This window comes from Vicia villosa, linkage group LG2 (genome assembly GCF_029867415.1).
Source record: "Vicia villosa cultivar HV-30 ecotype Madison, WI linkage group LG2, Vvil1.0, whole genome shotgun sequence".
Taxonomy (NCBI): domain Eukaryota; kingdom Viridiplantae; phylum Streptophyta; class Magnoliopsida; order Fabales; family Fabaceae; genus Vicia; species Vicia villosa.
Genome location: NC_081181.1, coordinates 228,729,808 through 228,755,239, shown reverse-complemented (window position 1 = coordinate 228,755,239; position 25,432 = coordinate 228,729,808). Strand labels below are relative to the sequence as shown.

Genomic DNA, 25,432 nt, shown 5'->3' with positions numbered 1-25,432 from the left:
TTTGGACTGTTAAAACGATGATCATACGGTTCAACATTATGGAGATGCATCACAGAGACTGTGTCAACTGCAGTTCGACATGCATCAAGAAATCCCAGCCCCCCGACGTGTTTGGAACCAAGGTATCTCCTAAGAGTTGACGCCCAATGGAATTTTACCAATTGGAAACAAGACACTCCCGAAGGGTGTAGGATGTGGAAGATGTGTAATTAACATGTCCTACAATTCCCCGTCGTACCCTACGAAATGGAACAAACTCAAAATTATATGAGTTGGTACAGATCGGTTACTACACCTCAGCAGTTTGTGTTCCACCCGAGGTATTTGACCCACATACACACACGAGCTGCATCGCCATCAAATGCCCAACACACATACACCACCCAACAACAAATCAAACACACATCCACCACCCAACAACAAACCAACATACATCCACCACCCAACCAACACAACGATGTTACTGATCCATAAACACCCAACTCCAACCTTAAGACCAATACATGCGACACACCCAAACACAATATCAAGAACAAAGACCATACAGCCAACAACCCGATGTGGGTCCCTCCAGATCTCAACTTAGCCCTGACTTGGGCCTATATGAGGAACATGACCTAAGCTACCCAATATACTTGAAAACATCATAACACTGTAGCACCCAACAAACATATGGTTACCAAACAACACAAGAAACATTTCCTTTTTACCCTTCCGATTCAACTGACATGTACTACCGACACCCCAACCAACCCATTCCCATACCTCCATCAACACGACCAAACTTTGAGGACATGGACAATAGAATTTTTGACACTGGGTGTTTAGAACTATTATGTGGGCTGACAGATTACATGGACCATGATTGCATTGACCTCCTAGGGCCCTCTACCCAAACAAAACAGGAACCTCATAGGGGTAGGGGACAACGAAGGCCCTCGAACCAAACACAACATGAACCTTATAGGGGTGGGGGACAATGAGGGCCCTCGACCTAAACATAACTGAAACCTCATTTAGGTAGGGTACAACGATTTAGGATAGCACAGGGGTGCAAAACCAATGGTCGTTTGCATCAACTGGGCAATTAAATTTTATGTAATTTTAATTCTCCGAAAGTAATGGTTATATTAAATTAATAATAGTAGTTTTTTATTTTTTTTAATTAATTTTTTACCATTATTTAATTAAATTTAAAAAAGAAAAAAAATATACAACACTTAGGCGCCATATGAGAAAACCCATGCACCATCTCATATGGCGCCACCATTTAAAATTTCAATGCATGCACCAACTCATATGACGCCACCACTTAAATCCAAAACTAAACCTGGTTATTTAGGTAAATAATGAGAAAAATTGGTTATTAAGGGAATTTAATTAAAAAAAACATGGTTATTGCTGAAAAATTTTCATTTTAAAATGTGTAATAATTTAATGGTGATGTATTTTTTAAAAAGATATAAATATATATTTTTTATAGGGTTAAATATCTTTTTGGTCCCTACAAAATTACCAAATTTAATTTTTAGTCCTTATAAAAAAAATCATATTTTAGTCCCTACAAAATTATTGATGCACGTAGTTTTAGTCCCTGTGGAAGGACTAAAACGTCATGCAAAAATAATTTTATAAAGACTATAACATGATTTTTTTTTAGGGACTAAAAGTCAAATTTGAGATATTTATAGGGACCAAAAATATATTTAACTTTTTTTATATGATGATATAAATTAAAATATACAAATATACACTTTGCAGATTTGGAACGGAATGAGTAGGGATATCAATGGGTATCCGTGGGCATATAGGTACTAATCCCTTGCTACCCTATCCATTTAGCAAATATGATATTCGTATTCGTCCCATATCCGTGTGGATATCTGTAAAACATGTATCAGTGAATTTTAAGATATCCATGGGTATTAAACGGATATCCATGAATAGTATCATTTAAATATTTTAAAAAAATAATATAGTTAATTAATTTCTTTATCCCTATTAAAGACAAAAAGTATTTTAATATTTAACTTATAATAATAACAAAAATGAATAAGATTCATTTTATTTCTTCTTTATCAAATAAATAAATTCAAAAAATGTAATAATAAATACATATTAAATTAAATAATTTTAATAATGTAATAATAATAATAATTTTATATTAAATAAAATAATTCTTTAAGTAATTTTGCTAATTATTAATGGATATGGATAACCGCGTACGGGTAGCATCAAATCCGTATTTGTGCCCGTAAGAAAATGGGTAGCTAAATATCCGCTTATTTTATATGTGGATATCCATTAAATCATCCAACTCATACCCGCCAAGGGTTTTATGCAGGTATACACGTGTACGGAATTTTTTTCATCCCTAAGAATAAATATTAAGATATTCATATCCACACTTATATACATTTATTTTAATGAATAATTATCGGTGTGCATATCAATTTTTGCGAATCTTTAATTTAATTTATCCGTTGTGGATGTTGTGGATAACTTTTTTAGAATCAGTACAATTGTCACCCTACATATGTCTATACGAATTTACCTATATAGAAGAAAATATTTTTTTCTACACTGGAAATTAGAAAATCAGTCGCCCTAGTGAAAATTATAGTAGAAAACCTAAACCTAACTTCATCTCCACCATTCAATCGTCCGCGGTCGCTACACCCTCCTTTCTCCATTCCAGCTCACGCTCCGCCACCGAATCCCCCATTCTTTAAGGACCAGTGAGTTTAATTCTTACTTAACAATCTTTGCTCTTCTGTGAGAATTGATTTAGCGGTGTAGTGGAATACTCTGAATCGATTTATTTTGCTGTGGGTAAACCGTGAATTGATACAACAATATAGAAAGCTTAGGAAACCAAGTAGTATGTTAGAAATAGATGGTGGAACTCCAATGTGAGTGCCCTTATCATAGCTATGGTGGAACTCCAATGTGAGTGCCCTTATCAAAAAGATTTGCATGCTTTACGTTAGGAAGGTCTGTTCAATTGATAATAATTTGTCAAGAGATTGAAAATTTCTTATATCTCTTATAAGTTGTTAAAAGTTTAATGACTAGGATATTATGATTAAATACTTTTGGGAATGAATAGTCACATAAATTAAATAATTTAAATTGGCAATGTCAAATAAGTACTTCAAGGAAAAAACACAGGTTTTATCATTATCTCTTTCAAAGCAATTCAAAAAAAAAATTATTCAACTATTAAGATAATAGCTCTCGCCACAATATTATTTTACATTTCCGAAATCACTATCACTCATATACTCATTAAAACAAAAAAGAAAGTCTCGTTAAGTCAACTCAGTTGATAGCTGTGCAGGACGAATTCTAATCACTAGATTACTTGACAAAAAAACAAACAAATAGGAAAAAAAAGGCTATCCAATTTGAGCGAGAATCATAATCATTTCCTATTAATTAACAACTCTAATTCTATAATTAATCACGTTAAACTCTTCCTAATTTAACCCATTTTCTTCACTAATCTTGATAAATTTTTCAACCTGACCCCTATTATTGATTCTTGAATTCAATGATCTCTTTCTCCTTTGAGCTAGCTAGCATCACTTCTCTTGTCATCAATTAGTGTATTCACATCATTGCTACCATTTTCTTCAGTATCAACCATAGGTCCATAAGCCCAACTGCATACCAAATAATAAACTAAATTAAGAGCACTAAGTCCAACTATAACCCAATAGTACTTGTCAAAACGACCCTTGTTAATATTATCATTAATCCACCCTTCTTTTCCTCCTCTTGAAGTAACATACCTTAGTCTATCGGTTGGAACAAGAAGATCCGAGTCTTTGTTGTGATGGTAAAATTCAGGTGAGTTCTGAGATGGTAGTTGAAATTTTCTGTTCTTATAAGCAGCAACAGTTACTTGCGCAAAACCGGTGAACAAAGTGGTTCTTTTAGTAATCTTAACATAAAGAGGAGAAGCAAGAAAGAATAAAAGAGTAGATAAAAGCATGAGTGCCGCCGGAACAGCAAAACCAATTTTCCAACCAAGATGATCTTGAATGTATACAATTCCTGTAAGACCTATTATCATACCAATAATCATGAAAGCATAATACCAACTAAAGAATATTTCCAAAACTCTATTGTTATTTGGATTATCTTTCCTATTCACTTGGTCTGCACCAAATGCTAAAGAACATGAAAGACCACCGTTACCAATCGACATTAGACCGAACGCGGAGAGTAATACTGCCATTTGACCTTTAGTTGCTGATTTACAGTCTCCAGTTGGATGGATACATGCAGGAGGCCTTGCTTGTGGGAACATGGCTGTGAACCACAACAATGTTATTCCCAGAAAACTGAGAGCAGAACCTAATCCAACACCGAGGAATCGACCTAAATAAGAGTCTGCAATAAAAGCACCAACAACAGGTGTGAAATTGTTGGCAGCAGAAGATAAGAGAAGAATCTGAGTAGCTGTTCCAAGATGAAGTCTATAACTTCCCATCAAATATGTTATCATGTTTGGTCCCAAACTAGCCATCATTGCAAGTGCCTCATTCGCTGCACCAACAAAACCATATCATACAACAAATCTCAAAACTCAATCAGAAAATAGTAATGATAATCCAAAGTTATAGATATGATACCCATGATGAAAGGCATGGTGATAAGACCACCCTTACGTCTTTGTGAATCTTGTGAGACTTGATCATCCTTGGTAATTTTCATGATACAAATGGAAGATGGAAGGACATGGAGAGAGGGAATCGTTTTTATATGTTTTTTTTTTGTGTAAGCAAGATATTAATATAACTGAGAACTAAATGTTCTCCAAATCTGTTTACACATAAAACGGGAAAATCCCGCCAACAAAAAGAAATTACAGACCAATTAGAATTACGAAAGAAATAACAAAGGATCTTTGTTAAAATCGTAAAAGCAACAAATGGGATGAGTAATTTCTCCTATAAAAGACCACTTCCAAACCAAAGATTTAATATTCCAAACCGTATTATTCACATTCCACACCTCATTGCGAAAACAAATCCCATTCCTACTTAACCAAATAATCCACACGGTCGCCAACCACACTATTCCTAATTTTCTATCTTTCACTTTCTTTTTTTTACAAAAAGAATACCAATCCATGAAACACGAAGTACATTCTTCTTCCACCCTCCCCCAAGGTTTACCAATCCATAGAGAAACCTCCCTCCACACCGCCTCCACCACATTACACCTCAAGAAAGCGTGTTCCCGACTTTCCGGATCAATACTACAAAACACACACTTTAGATTATCCACAGAAAAAGAAATGCCTCTAATCAATAGAAGATCCTTTAGAGGAAGTCTATTCACAAAAATTCTCCAACCAAAAGCTTTGATTTTGAAAGGAACTTCCAACTTCCATAAAATGGACAAAGCAACATTGTTCTTCTTAAAAGGCCCGAACGGAATGTGCTTACCGGCATAATGCGTATAACAAGAAGCCACAGAAAAATCTCCATCTACCGTCAAATTCCACCTAGTTTCATCCTTTCCTACCATATTCGGACCGACCATCCCAAGCATATCACGGAAAGTAACAAAATTTGAACGGAGAGAAGTAGTTGTAAGATGAGACTCCAAAATGCCACAATCACCCCACTTCCAAACCCCATTTTCCCAACCTCCCATACCCGCCACCGACACATTTTTCAAAAGAGAGGAGAAAAATAAATCCGGATATTCCTCTTTCAAACTCATATCCTTCCTCCACCTCGCTTCCCAAAAAGGGGTAGAAAACCCATTACCCACTTTAAAACAACAATGAGTGACCATAGGATCTTCCCCTCCCATATTAGCTATAGCTAGTAAATCTTTCCACCAATAAGAAGAAGAAGAAGTAGAAGAAAGAGAAGAATGAGGATGATGAGAGGGTAAGGAAAACATACCTCCACATAAGCTTTTCGAGGAGACATCACCATAGCGTGCCTTCAACAAGTTCAACCAAAGCGAAACATCACCCTTTAGTATTCTCCACCTCCATTTGTTTAGTAAAGCCAAGTTGAAATCCACAATGTTTTTTATGGCGAGCCCGCCATTCTCAATCGGAAGACAAACTTTCTTCCAACTCACCCAATGAATTCTCTTTTTATTCTCCTCCACCACCCCGCCCCAAAGGAAATTACTTTGCATACTCGTTATCTCCTTAGCTACCTTTTTCGGTGATAAGATAGTTGATTGCCAATTGTTTGATTAGTTTTTGAAAAACAGTTTTGTGTTTTTTAAAATTTAAAAACCATATAATTTTGTTTGATTTGTTTTTTAAAGTTGTTTTGGAAATTGTTATTTTTTTAATTTTGAGATCAAAACTACTAACTTAACATTTTTTACAGAAAATATCATTTCATTTTTTTTTTATTTCTCTTAAAATCATAAAATAAAGAAAAATGGTCAATTTTCACTAACTATCTCTATTATGAAATAAACATAGAGAGAAAATGTTTCAAATAAAAATGAGAAAAAGAGAGAAAATGTTTCAAATAAAAATGAGAAAAAGAGAGAAAATGTATAAAATAAAAATAGGAAAAAGAGGTTGCTATAGACAAAATATGTTTACAGAAGTTAAAATAAAAAACAAGAAAAAATAATATTATTTTATATAAAAAAAGAAAGAAAAACAAGTCAAATAATTGTTGTATTTGTCAATAAATTGCTAGGATAAAATTGAAACGCAAATAAATTATATCAAAAACATGTTTTCCTAGACAGTGTTGTTATAACCGCCCTATTACAAAAAGGGAGACACATCAATTTCAAGTACTTTTTGAATTCAAATTTTATTAACTATTTGTATTCTCATACTGATTTAAGCATTAGAGTGTTAACTTGTCTCTCTTCCATTGCACCAAAAGCTCAAACTCACTATTTCAATCCACATCCATCAATCACCGATCAATTTTGATTATAGCACACAACATATGTACCTTTTTAGATGTTTTATAAATAGTTTAAGTAATGTATATATGACATGATTTTAATAATGTATAACCGTACGAGGTCTTCATAAATTTTTCTCTTTAAAACATCAAAGGATAATTTTGGAATTTTATATAGGTTTTTTTCTCATTTTCTCTCTATCAACCACTATCCCACTTAGGGATGACAATGGACAGTGTTTGGGCACAATTCTATAACTTGAGTATCTATGTACTTGCATGCATAGTCAAGAAGTGATCCAAGATGATGAAACTTATGGATATCAAAGATGCAAATCAATTAGTAGTTTATTAGTTATGATTATGACAATATTTAAAGCCAAGCATTTGTTGAACATAACTAAAGCAGTCAAAGATGCACAAGATGGTTGATCAAGATATCCTCCCAAATCAAGCTAGACATATATTTAAAAGCAACATTGTAGTCCAACGACTTTCAAGTGAATACTTAGGTTTCAAGTATCATCGGTGGTTTAACCTTTCAAACTCTCAGATGATGGTAATCAACATGACGATATCGTAACGGTCATCAAGAAGACTCAATGTTCTTGTGTGTCGTTACACCCTCCTTCTACTCTTCGACCAAGTCTGACGTCTTTCTCCACCTCGTCTCGTGTTCCTTCGTGTAATCGTCTGTCATTTAGGCTATGTTTGGAAGTTTTGAGGGGAAGCGATGAGAGGGCTTTGAAAAAAGACAAGGATTTAGTGGAAAGAACTGAAGGCATTTGATTAGAATAGTTTTAGAGGGTTTGATTTTATTCATAACACTAAAAATCCCCTACTTTAGGGGAATTCAAAATTTGTATTGAATGAGGAATTTTGGGGGACTTACAAAAGGGAGTTTAATACTATCTTAACCGTCTTTGTTCTTCTATGTGAGAATCCATTCAACAGTGTCGTGGAATACTCTGAATTGATTTTTTTTATGTTGGTAAATTGTAAATTGATACAACTAGATGATACTCTTACTAGCATAGGGTTAAAAGTTATTCGCAACGCAGGCATGGAGAATACCTCAAGAGACGGAACTTCTAGCCGTTGCACCAAGATATAGTTTTTTTGTGCATGTATACATAAGTTTTGTCAAATCAACTTATTTTCAATTCGATTGTTAACTACAGGCTAGACACAACAATTTAGATACCAACAAGAAGGAGCCAAAAGAATTGTGTACTCCATACCTAAATTTTTCATATCAATGTTTTAAATCTATATAACATATATTTTACTTTTTAATTTTTGATAATATCTTTAGAAAAAGATGTAAGAGAGATAGCATCATGTACTAAAATAAGGGAGATAAGATGTTTTCATTGCATTTACCATAATTTTAAATTCTGGTTGCAGATGCGGGGTGTTACGATTATAACATTGAAAAACATTTAATCTTAAGCTTTTTCATTAATTTGAGATTTAAGATTCTAATATTTTATTCTTTTTATTAAAATACTTGAAGAAACGTAAACATGTTTCTGAAGAGAATTTTATCTATATTATTCAAGTGCAAAAGAGTAACTATTAATTAATATAGCCTTATCGAGAGATAAAATCAAATAAACAAAAATGACTCCCCTAACTAAACGTAAATAGTGGAACAACTATATATGTCAATCTCCCTATCCCTTCCTAACAAATAGGAATTTCTATCTACATGATAGGAACAAATACTAACAACTATGACAGCTAATTAAAACACGTTCAACAGAACAATATTGTTTAACGCGGTTTCTAATACAGTCGGAGACGAGATTTTAAAATCACATCATAATTGCAGTTTAAAAGTATGACATTTCCTATTCTTTTATTTTAATGCAGTTGTGACATGTTTTAATATTACTTTTTTTTAAGATTTGTAATTTGTCTATTGTCATGAACATTATGTGCAAGTTTTAAGTCTAAAGAAGAGATCTAGATGGAGGTGCCCTTAGATATCATGAATATATTGTCATGAACATTGTGTGCAAGTTTTAGTCAGCCAATTCATGCATCACAAAAGAAGATTCACTTACAAGTAGCACTACAAGTTATGCAATTTTTTAGATCTGATGCAAAAATAGAGTTCAAGGTAATGGCATGAGGGTATTTGCGAAATACTTGGTTGAAAATGATCTTAGAAGACATAAAGAAAGGAAATTTCTTTACCCACCTCCTACCCTTCTTAAACACCTCTGACGAATTTACCAAAATACCCCTTGTTTCGGAAATGAATTTCCGAAAACGTACTTTTTATTGGAAAAAAAAAGGTGTTTTCGGAAATGCACTTCCGAAAACACGAAAAAAAAGGTGTTTTCGGAGATGCATTTCCGAAAACACCCCATTTTTTGAGTTTTCGGAGATACATTTCCGAAACACCCCTTTTTTTGAGTTTTCTGAGTTTTCGGAGATGCATTTCCGAAATATTCTAAGACCAAATTGGTCTTGGAATGTTTCGGATATACACATCCCAAAGAATTCAATAATTATTAAAAAATTAAAATCAAGGTGAATCAATACAATTAATAGGTATAAAATCAAGGTGAATCAATAAAATGAAGGTGAATCAATAAAATCAAGGTGAATCAAAATTTCCTAAATAATTTTAAAGTTAAAAATTATTTTACTAACTTATATAAATCAAAAACATTTTAATTTCATAAGTAAATTTTGAATTATATAGAGTTAAATATAAAATTTATTCATTAAATAAAATTAAGACAAAATATTTTTTTAATTTTTTTAAACTAAATTAAAAATTATAACTCATTTTTAATTATGAATCAGAATAGAAATATATAAATAAATAATAATAATTATTAATTTTGTAAGTGAAGTATATAAATATATAATATATAAATATATAATAATTATTATAAATTAAAACACTATTTTTTTAATTTTTATAATTATTATATAAATATATAAATATATTTATAATTAATATTTAATAACTATTATATAAATTTATAAATATATAAATATATAATAATTTTTATAAATATATAATAATTATTATATAAATATATAAATTAAAACACTCATTTTTTAAATTTTTTTTATAAATATATAATAATTATTATAAATATATAAATAAAAAATTATAACTCATTTTATAAGTGAAATTATTTTAATTTTTTAAATTAAAATTATTTTAAATTTTAAAATATGAATCAGAATATAAATATATAATAATTATTATTCATAACTCATAAATTATATCTAAATATATAATTATTATTATTCATTACTCATAAATTATATCAAATTTATCGATATATGAATTAATTAATATCCTAAAATTAATTTTTGGGATTTTTAGATTTTTTTTTTGTTTTTTCGGAGATGCATCTCCGAATTAATCAAAATCCCAAATTTTGGGATTTTTTCGGAAATGCACTTCCGAAGTCTGAAAAAATTTAGAAAAAAAAAAATTCAGAAATGCATATCCGAAGCAGGGTAAAATGGGGTTTTCGCTGGGGGTGACCCACATAGGGAGGTGGGTAAAGAAAAAATCTAAAGAAATAAAGAGTTATATCAACAAATGGTCATGAATGAGAGCAAGGGCCGCCCTGTGCATGTGCAGGAAGTGCTACAGCACAGGCCCCAAATTTTGAGAGGCCCCAAAATTTTAAGAAGTCCAATTTTTTTTATAAATATTAATTGAAATAAATAAAATGTTATAATAAAAATCTAATAAATCAAAAAAATGCTAAAATAAAAACTTAATACATATAAAAATTGAGATAAATCAAAACTCAAAATAATTATAATTAAATATATTATTGATTAGTACATAAATGTAATTTTTATTTGTCTTTTTTAATTATTATAATTATATTTATATTTTAAATTTGGGCCCATTTTTAAAATTAGAACAGGGCCTCCGCGTTGATTGGACTGGCCCTGAGAGCAAGTTTTATTTTTTTTTTTGAATCAAATGTGACATGTTACTGTCATTGATTGGAGTCTAATCCGGTTTACGATTTAGCTCAGTCCTAGTAAATTTCATAAATAGAACCTTTCTGCTAATCTATACAAAATTCAAATATCTAATACTACTGATCTTAATCATCATCACCTCCATAACCCGTGTCAGCATCAGCATCTCCATAATTACTGTCCTCTGGTTGCACTTGATCAATCTGTTGTGCATAATTGTCAATTGGCAGATCATTTTTTACTACATCGTCTGGTAACAGATGTGGTTTAAATCTAAGATTATCTAGAAGTGCTTCATGGTTTAATAGTTAAGCTTCCTTCATGACTGGCCATGCATGATCATGGTATCATAACAACATTTTATAAAAGTAGCAATGCAGAACACTATATAATAATGACCGTAATGGATAACTAATTTAAGATATATTTGGTCTAATCTGATTCATCAACTTACAAGTTCGTCCAGGGAAACAACCTTGATAGAATGGTGTGCTTTGAGACCAATCCTAGCAACTTTCGGGCAATAAGCTCGGTCATTTTCATCGTGGATATCTGGGAACATCCATGAACCATAATTGAAAACTAAATATATATAATCATAACAAATATGCATATACAGGAAACTGATAAAAAAATGTATAGTCACATAAAATAATAATTTCAATTGGCAATGTTAAATAAAGACTCCTAGGAAAAAACACAGGTTTTATCATTATCTTTTTCAAAGCAGTTCAAAAACTTTTCAATTCAACTATTAAGATAATAGCTCTCATCACAATATTACTTTACATTTCCGAAATCAGTATCAATCATATACTCATTAGAACAAATATGAAAGTCCCGTTAAATCAGTTCAATTGATAGCTGTGGAGGACAAATTCCAACCACTGTACTACATGATAAAAAAAACAAACAAATAGAAAAAAAAGCTATCCCATTTGAGCTAGAATCATAATCATTTCCTATTAATTACGAAATCTTATTCTATAATTGATCACTTTTAAACTCTTCCTCATTTAAGCCATTTTTTTCACTAATCTTGATAAAATTTCCAACCTGACCCCTATTCTGGATTCTTGATGAACTCTTTTTCCTTTGAGCTAGAAGCTACACTTCCCTTGTCAACAATTAGTGTATTCACATCATTGCAACCATTTTCTTCAGTATCAACCGTAGGTCCATAAGCCCAACTGCATACCAAATAATACATTAAATTAAGAGCACCAAGTCCAACTAGAACCCAATAGTACTTGTCAAAATGACCCTTGTTAATATTATCATTAATCCACCCTTCCTTTCCTCTTCTTGAAGTAATATTTTCTATAGTGTTGAAAATAAAAGAAGATAACAGGTTTCCTACTGCCATTCCAAATACACTGAGTGAGGTTGCAATACTAGACATACTCCTTGGAAACTCTGTGTAATAGAATTCATTTTGGCCTATACCGTTGATTGCATCGGCTATACCAGCCAAACAAAGCTGAGGTGCAAGCCACATTGCAGACATTTTCAACACTCCATCAGGATCATTCAAATATCCTGCCTTGATTGCTTTCTCTCTCCTTATACTCTCAAAAGTCGCCGCAGTAACCAAGTGGAGAAAATATAAAAACAACCCTATTCCCATTCTTGTCTTCGGACTTATCCTAACTGGTTTCCCTCTTATCTTTGATGCTAGAGGAATAACAATGCGGTCGTAGATAACAATCCATATAAATATTGCAACTACCAAGATAACATTAAATGATCCTGCTGGAGCTTCGAAGTGAGAGGTGATATGTCTGTCTAAGGAATTAGCTTGAAGCAATCCAAATGATCCTCCAATGTTAAGGGACATCATGATCCCAGTTGACCACAACGGAATAACTCTGACAAGGGCTTTTAGCTCTTCAACCTGATCAACTGTGCATAGACTCCATGGATTTGTTGCGGAACCATCTGAAGCTATATCTTGCTCACGATCCTTAATAACGCAGGCTTTATTCATAAATCTGAAAATAAAATTTTTCAGCCGATGTAATCTAATTTTAATCCGACAAATGGTTTTTGAGTCTACATACATACCTTAGTCTATCGGTTGGAACAAGAAGATCCGAGTCCTTGTTGTGATGGTAAAATTCAGGTGAGTTCTGAGATGGTAATTGAAATTTTCTGTTCTTATAAGCAGCAACAGTTACTTGCGCAAAACCGGTGAACAAAGTGGTTCTTTTAGTAATCTTAACATAAAGAGGAGAAGCAAGAAAGAATAAAAGAGTAGATAAAAGCATGAGTGCCGCCGGAACAGCAAAACCAATTTTCCAACCAAGATTATCTTGAATGTATACAACTCCTGTAAGACCTAATATGACACCAATAATTGTGAAAGCATAATACCAACTGAAGAATATTTCCAAAACTCTATTGTTATTTGGATTATCTTTTCTATTCACTTGGTCAGCACCAAATGCTAAAGAACACGAAAGACCACCATTTCCAATCGACATTAGAGCGAACGCTGAGATTAATACTGCCATTTGTCCTTTGGTTGCTGATTTACAGCCTACAGATTGATGGATACATGCAGGAGGCCTTGCTTGTGGGAACATGGCTGTGAACCACAACAATGTTATTCCCAGAAAACTGAGAGCAGAACCTAATCCAACACCGAGGAATCGACCTAGATAAGAGTCTGCAATAAAAGCACCAACAACAGGTGTGAAATTGTTGGCTGCAGAAGATAAGAGAAGAATCTGAGTAGCTGTTCCAAGATGAAGTCTATAACTTCCCATCAAATACGTTATCATGTTTGGTCCCAAACTAGCCATCCTCGCAAGTGCCTCATTCGCTGCAACAACAACAACAAAACCATATCATACAACAAATCTCAGACTCATCATTCAAATAATAATAACAATAATTCAAAGTCATAGAAAAGATACCAATGATGAAAGGCATGGTGATAAGACCACCCTTGCGTCTTTGTGAATCTTGTGAGACTTGATCATCCTTGGTGATTTTCATGATACAAATGGAAGATGGAAGGACAGGGAGAGGGAGAATCGTTTTTATATGTAACTACCGTGATAAGATAGTTGATGACAGTTGTTTGATTAGTTTTTTAAAAACGGTTTTCTGTTTTTTAAAATTTAAAAACCATACAATTTTCAATTCGCATCCTCGGCAGCTTAGTTGCAGCCCAATAATAACCAACAGATTGTTTACTACAGATTGAAATAAAATCTTAATTAAAAGTTGAAATTAATCTTAATTATTTACAAATTTAAATCTTCTTTATTTATATAACATATCATTAATCACAATTGTTTTTTGGTTAAACTCTTAATTTTCTGCAATTTAATTTAATCCGTACACAAATATTATGTTAAATATTTTAAGGGAAGTTTTTCAAATAAAATATCATTGACAAGTGATCCGCTGTCGCGCGCGGATCAAGAACGAGTATTTTGAAAATATAGTGTAACGGTAACGACAACTCGGATATCGTTCTCGCAAGGATTCTTGTTTCGTTACTAACTAATATAAATAAAATTGAGGGTTTATGGTTTTAGAATCAATTTATAAAACAGAGTAAAATAAGTGATTATCAAAATAAGCTAAACGGCTAATCCTACTGATTCGGGTTCCGACTTATCATCGGTTATAATAACACCAATCCCTAAACGGCTTCGATCCTATTCGATTATGAGATTAATCAGACAAGCGCTTATCAAAATCATACGAGTTATGTTCCTGTATACCAAATTAAGCAAACGGTTAAGAATATGACGAGTTAACGAAGTAAGCAAACGATAACACGCAATTAAATTTAGGAACATGCATACAATCGAATTTAATCAATTCTATCCTATGAACAACAATCGAATTAAGCAAACAATTGTAATCAAATTAAGCAAATGATTTCATAGAAAAGAATTGAACAGAAATCGAATTTAAATTAGTATTAGAATAACCTCAAAGCAATGGAACACATAAGCAGCAGGATTTGCCTTCAGGAATTAGTTCTTCATTCTAATCATGAAACCAAAAGTAAAATTTGTGGCAAAAAAGGTCTCCAGTATTCTAGCGGCTGCCAACCCTTATAAAACAAAATAAGATTTTCTTCTCTACTAACTCAAACTGGGTCAAAAACATAACCCAAGCCCATAAACTAATGACCCAAAAATAAATTATTCTAATGACTGAAACTTCAACGAAATTCTGGGAACTATGCATTTCGAATTTGCCTTTGACTCCAACATGAAAGATGTAGCTCTTTCTCTTAGCTTTCCGGCGATTATTAGAACGCGTCGATCCGATTCCCGAAGCTCCAGTTATGATCATTTTAGTGCAGACTGCTAATGCTGAAAATAGAGTGCGAAAATCAAATAAGTGCAAAAATAAACTGATTTATAAAAACACTTTAAAATAGAAAAATAACCAAGGTAAAGTAAAGAAATGCCTAAGTAAAAATATAGGAGAATGTGCATAAATATGCACTGATCAAATTCCCCCACACTTGAACTTTTGCATTCCGAGCAAAATAAAAACAAAGTAAGCACAAACACATCAACAGTTACTCATTTCAGGCTAAAAGTCTTCTTCAGTTAAGTTTGCATCAATAGGTACTAATCTTGCACACTAAGGATATCGTAGGAACACTAATCCACAACTGTGCAGACATAAGCCTCCTAAATACACAAACGAATTCAAATCATATTATTATACCATAGCTTAACTTACTCATCCTTTTTGCTCTTTTTCATTCAGGCGCAATCACATTAAGCCCGTTATCTCCACACACTTATAGCAAGACGACCGGTTAGTGACTCTGATCCTTTTCTGCACGGGGTTCTGGTACTTACGTGGCACTACCCTTTGCTTACTCAGTTTTAGTTGCGGGGGATCGGACCGTGATCCGCCTTACCAAGTTCAGCGCCTGAAACCACTGAACCAACTAACAAAGAGTCTTATTTTTAACTTTTTTTTTAAGGTTCCACAACCGTTGGGTTAAGTGACCGGGTGAGGGTCACCAAACTTAGAAGGTGCATTCCCTTTTTGTTTTTTTTTTCCGGAACACTCACTTATATTCATCGGCTTCCCTGCGTAAAGTGTGTGAGAGATGGTGCCGACTGCTGAAATAAACTACTCAAGAGCTGTCAGAGAATGAGAATTTAAGGCTAAAACATAATAAAAAATTCAAATCAATTTCCATATGTAGGAGACTTACGGTGTTAAAACGATACCGATCTTGTGAATTTTTCCCAAGTCTCCGCAAACTCGACTCAAATCAGTCTATAGCCTAAAACTTTCAAGAAGATGCATTTTTTTATTTTTTTTATTGACTGAAATTAAACAAAATACTAACAAAAACAAAGAAAACGCACGATTCTCTCCCCCACACTTAAACTAAGCATTACCCTCAATGAAAGGACATAAATATAAAATAAGAGTGAGAGAAAGGAAAGAACACACTCGAAGGGTTAAGGTGGAATGTAGCTTTCATGTCTGGTGGTTTTGGTGGAGGCCTTTCTGCACTACGACACATGAAATAGGAAAAAGTAAATAGCAAGTGAACTTGGATATTAGTAAAAAATCTGGTGGCTTAGGAGGAATAGTCTGCACATATGGTAAACCTGCAATAACAAAAGTATGAAAAATAAAAAATCCACATTTAGCTTGTGAGTCAGATAAAATAGGTGGAAGAGATGCACAAATGGTGAAAGATAACTCCATGTTGTTTGGCTTAATTAGAGTTTCCACCAAAAAAAATTCTGCTATGGACAATGGTTGCTTATGACAAAAATCCACTTTTTTTTTGTCAAATTCAAGAGTTGTTGAATTTGCTAGAATTTCTGCACAAGTGGTTGTCAGCACCAAACTATCTTCACCTAAAATGGCTGCACTGATCTCAAGACAAACATTACAAACACCACATTCACAAGCGAAAATTTCAAGAGAGTTATCCACTTCAAGAGAAGTATATAATTCATCCAAATTAGATTTCAAGAAATTTTGTGGTATAATCTCTTTCATGCATTCACTTGAATTTTTGTTTCTTACTATGAGTTCATCATATGAAACAAACACGGTTTTAATGCGCTCACCTGGAAATTCATCAAGGCTGGTATCACATTGTGTTAACTCTAATGATGCAACAGGTTGTACATCATCATGAAACATCACGTTCTCTTGAATTTGATGGACACTTGAGATTATTTGTTCACCTTGGACTTTTTTAACTGAAAACATAGATTGCATATGTTGTTGAAATTGCAAATTATTTTCAGTCATTCGCTTATTATTTTCAGTCATTTGCTTGATAATTTCTTCCAAATATGATTGTGTGTCAGCTTTCAATGATGCATTTTGTTGAAATTGTTGATATGGCCAAATAGGCTGCTCTTCAATGTATGAGTATTGTCCTTGAAGATCACCTACCATTTGGGCCTCACCATAAAAATTAGTATCTAACAACATAGGACATGCATCATTACCATGAATATTTGAAGAACAAATATTGCAAATCGCTAGTGGAATATGATTTTGATAGCACGATTGATGTTCTCTTGCTTCCATCAAATTAATAAGATAAGCCAACTGATCCAATGAGTCTCCCATTTTTTTTTTACACGAAAAAACAAATATGATTAAAATAAATTCAAAAAAATACAAAAGCACGAAATTTAATCTAATGAAGACAAATAAAAATTTTGAGAATTTTTTTGAAATTTTTTGACACTATGAAAACAGTAAATAATTCATAAAAAATAAAAAAAAACAACGAATTTGCGATTTTGAGGGTCAAATTCTTTTAGAATTCTATTCTAAAGGAGTACTTTTCGTAGATTTTTTTTCTAACTTTGTGGAAAAAATTTGGAACGATTCGAAACAATAGCTTTCAAACTTACCTGATAGGTTGGAAAACTTATCACTGTACACCAACCAGATTTGCAACCCTGAAAATCAACAAACACAACACAAAAAAAATCATAGCAACAACACTATGCCTAATATTAGTTAATAACAACAAGAATCCCCGGCAACGGCGCCAATTTGATCCGCTGTCGCGCACGGATCAAGAACGAGTATTTTGAAAATATAGTGTAACGGTAACGACAACTCGGATATCGTTCTCACAAGGATTCTTGTTTCGTTACTAACTAATATAAATAAAATTGGGGGTTTATGGTTTTAGAATCAATTTATAAAACAGAGTAAAATAAGTGATTATCAAAATAAGCTAAACGGCTAATCCTACTGATTCGGGTTCCGACTTATCATCGGTTATAATAACACCAATCCCTAAACGGCTTCGATCCTATTCGATTATGAGATTAATCAGACAAGCGCTTATCAAAATCATACGAGTTATGTTCCTGTTTACCAAATTAAGAAAACGGTTAAGAATATGACGAGTTAACGAATTAAGCAAAGGATAACACGCAATTAAATTTAGGAACATGCATACAATCGAATTTAATCAATTCTATCCTATGAACAACAATCGAATTAAGCAAACAATTGTAATCAAATTAAGCAAATGATTTCATATAAAAGAATTGAACAGAAATCGAATTTAAATTAGTATTAGAATAATCTCAAAGCAATGGAACCCATAAGCAGCAGGATTTGCCTTCGGGAATTAGTTCTTCATTCTAATCATGAAACCAAAAGTAAAATTTGTGGCAAAAAAGGTCTCCAGTATTCTAGCGGCTGCCAACCCTTATAAAACAAAATAAGGTTTTCTTCTCTACTAACTCAAACTGGGTCAAAAACATAACCCAAGCCCATAAACTAATGACCCAAAAACAAATTATTCTAATGACTGAAACTTCAACGAAATTCTGGGAACTATGCATTTCGAATTTGCCTTTGACTCCAACATGAAAGATGTAGCTCTTTCTCTTAGCTTTCCGGCGATTATTAGAACGCGTCGATCCGATTCCCGAAGCTCCAGTTATGATCATTTTAGTGCAGACTGCTAATGCTGAAAATAGAGTGCGAAAATCAAATAAGTGCAAAAATAAACTGATTTATAAAAACACATTAAAATAGAAAAATAACCAAGGTAAAGTAAAGAAATGCCTAAGTAAAAATATAGGAGAATGTGCATAAATATGCACTGATCAACAAGACATTAAAATATTATCGGTTTACGCATTTAATTATTTAAATTTAATTAATTTATCTATAACTTTAAATAATTTCAATCTGTTGGTTAAAACTATTAGTAAATTAATTTTAAATTATAGTTTTAAACTTATTAATTTGGAAAATTATAGTTTTAAACTACAATTTAAATAAATTAATTTGCACTCCAAACTTATAGATTTATCTTTAATTTTAAAAAAATTAAAAATTATATATAATTTAATTATTAAAGTATTATAAGTTTAATAATTTAAACTTTAGTAATTCATCTAATTTAAAAAAATTGAGAAAGAATAGAATGTGCATTAACAGTGTAAGCTAATTTTACACTGTCAACCAATAAATTCACCTTCACACCAACAACCAACAATTTGCTTATGCTTTGTAGCATCCACCTTCACACCATTTTCATCTTTAATCAACTTGCACCCATGAGCAATAAGTTACTTTTCTCCATGCCAAACTGTTCTAACAAGTCAGTTACATGTTTCCTTTGACAAATATAAATTCCTTCCCCATTTTGAATTACTTCAACTCCAAGAAAATAGTGCATCTTCCCAAGGTCTGACATGTTAAATTCTTTCTCCATAGACTTTTTAAACTCCTTAAACATATTCTCATCATTACTAGTGAATACTAAATCATTAACATAAAGACTAACAATGAGAATATTACCTCTTTCACTTAGCTTCACAATTAAGGTGCGCTCATATGGACATCTCTCAAATCCTTCCTTTGTGAAATAGGCTTCAATGTGGTTGTACCATGCTCATGGTTCCTTTTTAAGGTCACATAACGCCCTTCTTAACTTATACACCTTCAACTCATCCCCTTTCTTCACATAACCTTGTGGTTGATCAACAAAAACTTCTTCATTCAACTCGTCATGCAAGAAAGCGCTTTTTACATCTAACTAGTACAAATTCCATCCTTTTTGGGCAGCAAGAGCGATTACCATTTAAAGGTGTCCCATCTAGCCACTTGTGCAAATACTTTAGTGTAATCAACTTTATACTGTCGAGAGTATCCTTTGGCTACAAGTCTAGCCTTGTAATTTTCAACCTCTCCATTCTCATTCAACTTTGTTTTAAAAATCTATTTAAGACCAATAGTTTTTGTATCTGTCGGTAAGTTAGTCAACTCCCAAGTATTATTATTCTTTATTGCATCTATCTCATTATTCATTGCAATCCTCAATTTCTCACTTTTGACAACTTCTTAAAATGTAGTTGGATCAGATGCTATAGTAAACATCACAAAATTTTGTGTCTCTTCTTCTTGTGAAAACCCTTCACCACTCATGTAATCTTTCATCCATACTGGTGGTCGTCTCACTCTTCCTTCTTATAGAGCCTCTGCCGATGGATGACTTGAAGAATAGTCCATTTCTTCTCCACCTTTTGAATTATTGTTTTTTCTTGACTTTAGGGGGAATCATGCCTTTCTTCTTCACTTTCTCCCTAAACTAATATATTTGATTTCTGATTTTCTAGACTTTTTTTCCCAATCCCAAAGCTCACTTTCTTCAAAAATCACATCTTTACTAATCATAATACGTTAAGTAGTTAGATCAAAAAGTCTATATGCTTTGGATTCATCACTTACCCCTAACATCACACATTGGAAGCTCTTGGGATCAAGCTTATTTCTCTTGGTATCTGGCATGTGAACATGTGAAACACAACCAAAGACTTTAAAATAGTGAACAACTGGCTTGATGTCACTCCACACTTCTTCAGGTGTCTTATCTTTCACTGCCAAGGTTGGGCTTCTATTCAGGATGTGAACAACCCAATTTACTGCCTCTGCCCACAAGAACTCCAGGACATGTTTTTTTACAGCATTGAACGAACCATGTTCATAATAGTTTGATTTTTCCTTTCCGCCACTCCGTTTTGTTGATGTGTAAAAGCTGGTGTCAATTGCCTTTTAATGCCATGTAAGCTGCAAAATGAATTGGGTTCTTTAGAGGTGAATTCTCCTTTCCTATTTGTTCGAAGACACTGAATTAAAGCCCATATTTCTTTCTCAACCATGCTTTTAAATTTTTTAAATGAAGTAAATGCTCGAGACTTTTCAGATAATAATGACAACCAAATCTTTTTAGTGTAATCGTCTATAAAAGTAATCAAGTATCTTTTTCCACTACTTGATGAGGGTGTGACTGGCCCACAAATGTCAGAGTGCACAAATTAGAGTATGTGTGTAGCTCTCCACAAACCTTTCTTTGGTATAGACTTCCTTTGTTGCTTACCCATGACACAATCCTTGCACAACTTGCTTGTTATCCTTATTTTCGGCAACCCTACTACCATCTTCTTAGATTGAAGAGTTTCTAGTCCCTTAAAATTTAGATGGCTATAACGACATTTCCAAAGACGTGTTTCATCTTCCGAGACAGTCTTGAAGCGTGTTGAAACCTAAGACATAGGGGTTGCATGAAATACAAACATTCTCTTTGTTGTCATCTTCATTTTCAAAAACAATCCTTCCTTTGAATGATAGCAACGACATTCTCTATTCTTATTCAACATAGAAAATTCCTTCTCTATCAATTGTCAAATGTTAATCAAGTTGTTTTTAACTCAAGAACATAGTACACATTAGTGATTACTTGTGTAATTCCATTAGCATGCAATTTAATATTACCTTTCTAGACTACAGCCATTCTAGAGTTGTTTTCGAGCTTGACAGATTGTTGATATTGCTCATCTATGTCTGTGAACCACTGTTTGTTTCGTGTCATGTGATTGATGCATCCGGAGTCAAGAAACCAAATCTCAACACTCTTCTCATCACCACACTCGTCATGAGCCATTAGGAGCATCTCTTTTGTTTCATCTAATTCAACATAGTGTGCATTCCTCTTCTAATTAGGGCACTCATATTGAAAGTGCCCAAATTTTTTAACACTTGTAGCACTCAACTAATGCTTTGTTGTATTATTTTCTAGCTCGGCCTCTTCCTCGGCCTCTAAAGCCTCTTCTTCCTCGACCTCTTCCACCATTTCGGTCACCATATTTCCTTCCAGCACTGTCATTATCTCTTTCAAAGCAATTCAAAAACTTTTTTTATTCAACTATTAAGATAATAACTCTCACCACAATATTACTTATTCAGTACATTTTCGAACCACTGTCATTCATATGCTCATCAGAATAAATCAATTAAATCAGTAATTCAAATCAAAATAAATTGAAATAAAATCGGTTTTGTTTGTTCAATTATAAAACTGAAATGAGCCAATAGAAATTGATATGATATGGTTTGGTTCTCGATTTTTAAAATTGATATGATATGTACCATTTGTTTAAGCTTTCAAATTTCTTCCTAACCTTCTGATGTCAAGTGTCAACTTTTATATTTAATATTGAACTTATTTCATGATGCAATGGAAATCAGGTCATTGTTTCGTATGGATTAAAAGCAATTTATGATTTGTTTTCAAAAATATAACTTATGCGCCTGGTACAAGAAACTGTGGTTAGTTACGAGTGCCAATAATGCATGCTACGGCCTGTAACAGGAGTGCGAAAAGGTTTTTTTTTTCATTCTCAGGTTAATTTGAGTCTCTGGCACATTGAATTTTGACAGATTTCATGTAATAGGGCATTGAATATTCTAATTTTTCATGTTTTGGAATTAAGACTATAAAACTCCTTTAGAAGAGGATTTTAAATCATCCAAGTTTGAATTCTAATTCCTTTTTGCACGTTTTATATTGAACGCATAATTTATAGAAGTCTTCTCTGGAAGTGGATCTTCTTTATCATCTATTGCAGTGTCTTTATTTTTCACAATGAGTGACTAGTTTTCTAGAGATTATGGTTATAAGATATACTTAAATAAATAAATTATATAAAATGTATTATTTTAAAAAATAATAGCATAAAATATACGGAAAAACACAATAGTAGAGAGAATACACTGATAAATATTATATTTAAAAAAACATTTTAAATCGATCAACCAAATTTGATTCGTTTCCATTTTAAAAAAATGTTAAAAATTGAACCAAATCAAACCAATAGAAATATCATCAATTCAGATATTTTTTTTTTTGTGACTAAAACCGGGTGCAAATCAAACCAATTACACCCTCTGCCTATTCTTGATTCTTGAATTAGCCAGTAGTATCACTTCCCATGTCATCAATTAGTGTATTCACATCATTGCTACCATTTTCTTCAGCACTTGCCTTGGAACCTTGATCAACAGTAGGTCCATAAGCCCAACTGCATACCAAATAATACACAAAATTAAGAGCACTAAGTCCAACTATAACCCAATAGTACTTGTCAAAATGACCCTTGTTAATATTATCATTTATCCACCCTTCTTCTCCTCCTCTTGAAGTAACATTTTCTATAGTACTAAATACAAAAGAAGATAACAAGTTTCCTACAGCTACTCCCATTACACCGAGTGAAGTTGCAATACTAGACATACTCCTTGGAAACTCTGTGTAATAGAATTCATTTTGGCCTATACCATTGATTGCATCAGCAATACCACCCAAACAAAGCTGAGGAGCAAGCCACATTGCAGACATTTTCAACACTCCATCAGGATCATTCAAATATCCTTCTTTGATGGCTTTCTTTCTCCTTATACTCTCAAAAGCCGCCGCAGTTACCAAGTGCAGAAATGATAAAAACAACCCTATTCCCATTCTTGTCTTCGGACTTATCCTTACTGGTTTCCCTTTTATCTGTGATGCTAGAGGAATGAGAACGCGGTCGTAGAGAACTATCCATATAAATATTGCACCTACCAAGATAACGTTAAAAGATCCTGCTGGAACTTCAAAGTGTGAGGTGATATGTCTGTCTAAGGATTTAGCTTGAAGCAATCCAAATGATCCTCCAATGTTAAGGGACATCATGATCCCTGTTGACCACAAAGGAATTACTCTAACAAGGGCTTTAAGTTCTTCAACTTGATCTACTGTGCATAGACTCCAAGGATTTATTGCTGAACCATCTGAGCCTATATCTTGCTCGCGATCCTTAATAGCACAAGCTTTATTCATAAACCTGAAAATGAAAATCTTAAGCCGATGAAATCTAATTTTAATCCGACAAATGGTTTTTGAGTCTACATACATACCTTAGTCTATCGGTTGGAACAAGAATATCTGAGTCCTTGTTGTGATGATAAAATTCAGGTGAGTTATGAGATGGTAACTGAAATTTTCTGTTCTTAAATGCAGCAACAGTTACTTGAGCAAAACCAGTGAACAAAGTGGTTCTTTGAGTAATTTTAACATAAAGAGGAGAAGCCAGAAAGAATAAGAGAGTAGATAAAAGCATAAGTGCGGCCGGAACACCAAAACCAATCTTCCAACCAAGATGATCTTGAATATATACAATTATAGTGAGAGCTATTATGACAGCAATAGTTGTGAAAGCATAATACCAACTGAAGAAAATTTCCAAAACTCTATGGTTATTTGGATTATCTTTTCTATTCACTTGGTCAGCACCAAATGCTAAAGAACACGAAAGACCACCGTTTCCAATCGAAATTAGACCGAACGCGGAGAGTAATACTGCCATTTGGCCTTTTGTTGCTGATTTACAGTCTCCAGTTGGATGGATACAAGCAGGAGGCCTTGCTTGTGGGAACATGGCTGTTAACCACAACAATGTTATTCCCAGAAAACTGATAGCAGAACCTAATCCAACACCGAGAAATCGACCTAAATAAGAATCTGCGATAAATGCACCAACAACAGGTGTGAAATTGCTTGCTGCAGAAAATAAGAGAAGAATCTGAGTAGCTTTTCCAAAATGAAGTCTGTAACTTCCCATCAAATAAGTTATCATGTTTGGTATTAGTCCCATACTGGCCATCCTAGCAAGTGCCTCATTCGCTGCAACAACGAAACCATATCAATATCATACAACAAAACTCAAACTCATCATTCAGAAAAACAATAATTTAAAGTTACAGAAAAGTCACCAATGATGAAAGGCATGGTGACAAGACCACCCTTGCGTCTTTGTGATTGTTGTGAGATTTCATCATCTGCATCAACAGAAGAATGTTCAACTTCCTTGTTCATTTTCATGATACAAATGGAAAATGGAAGGACAGCGAGAAGGAACCGTTTTTATAAGTAACTTCCGTGATATGAGTAAAAATCATAAAATTTTGATTGATTTATTTTTTAAATTATTTTTTAAGACTGTTTTGGTAATTGTCATTTTTAAAATTTTGACGGCAAAACTACTGTATAATGTTTTGCTTTTCCATTTCACATTTTTTATCACTCTTTTCTTTTTTTTTTTGACAAACATTTTTTATCACTCTTAAAATCATAAAATACAGAAAAAATGGTCAATTTTCAATAATCTTTTATATACTATGCATTTTGTCTAATTATTCTCTCTACTATGAAATAAACGTTA

The 25,432-nt window shown here is 32.9% G+C and overlaps 2 protein-coding genes and 1 pseudogene across 2 annotated transcripts; all 3 read right to left on the bottom strand.

Moving 5' to 3' along the window:
- Positions 1-3,574: 3,574 nt before the first annotated feature.
- On the bottom strand, positions 3,575-4,725 carry LOC131651538 (protein NRT1/ PTR FAMILY 1.2-like). Its single transcript, XM_058921196.1, has one exon. It carries the CDS (start codon positions 4,535-4,537, stop codon positions 3,575-3,577), a length of 963 nt encoding a protein of 320 aa, XP_058777179.1. The 5' UTR covers positions 4,538-4,725.
- Positions 4,726-11,777: 7,052 nt separating this feature from the next.
- Positions 11,778-21,837, bottom strand: LOC131651537 (protein NRT1/ PTR FAMILY 1.2-like; annotated as a pseudogene).
- A 1,298-nt stretch (positions 21,838-23,135) lies between these two features.
- On the bottom strand, positions 23,136-25,086 carry LOC131648410 (protein NRT1/ PTR FAMILY 1.2-like). The gene is made up of 3 exons (XM_058918170.1): positions 24,984-25,086; positions 24,129-24,894; positions 23,136-24,055 (listed from the first exon to the last, which is right to left on the bottom strand). Exons 1-3 carry the CDS (start codon positions 25,084-25,086, stop codon positions 23,143-23,145), a joined length of 1,782 nt encoding a protein of 593 aa, XP_058774153.1. The 3' UTR covers positions 23,136-23,142.
- Between the last annotated feature and the right edge of the window lie 346 nt (positions 25,087-25,432).

What these genes read in the sequence shown, in the direction of transcription:
- LOC131651538 (XM_058921196.1), bottom strand. Translation starts at nt 4,537, where the DNA reads ATGATGGCTAGTTTGGGACCAAACATGATAACATATTTGATGGGAAGT.
- LOC131648410 (XM_058918170.1), bottom strand. Translation starts at nt 25,086, where the DNA reads ATGAACAAGGAAGTTGAACATTCTTCTGTTGATGCAGATGATGAAATC. An exon ending in CACCATGCCTTTCATCATTG is followed by an intron (nt 24,895 to 24,983) that starts GTGACTTTTCTG and finishes TCGTTGTTGCAG; the next exon opens with CGAATGAGGCACTTGCTAGG. An exon ending in GTTCCAACCGATAGACTAAG is followed by an intron (nt 24,056 to 24,128) that starts GTATGTATGTAG and finishes TTTCATTTTCAG; the next exon opens with GTTTATGAATAAAGCTTGTG.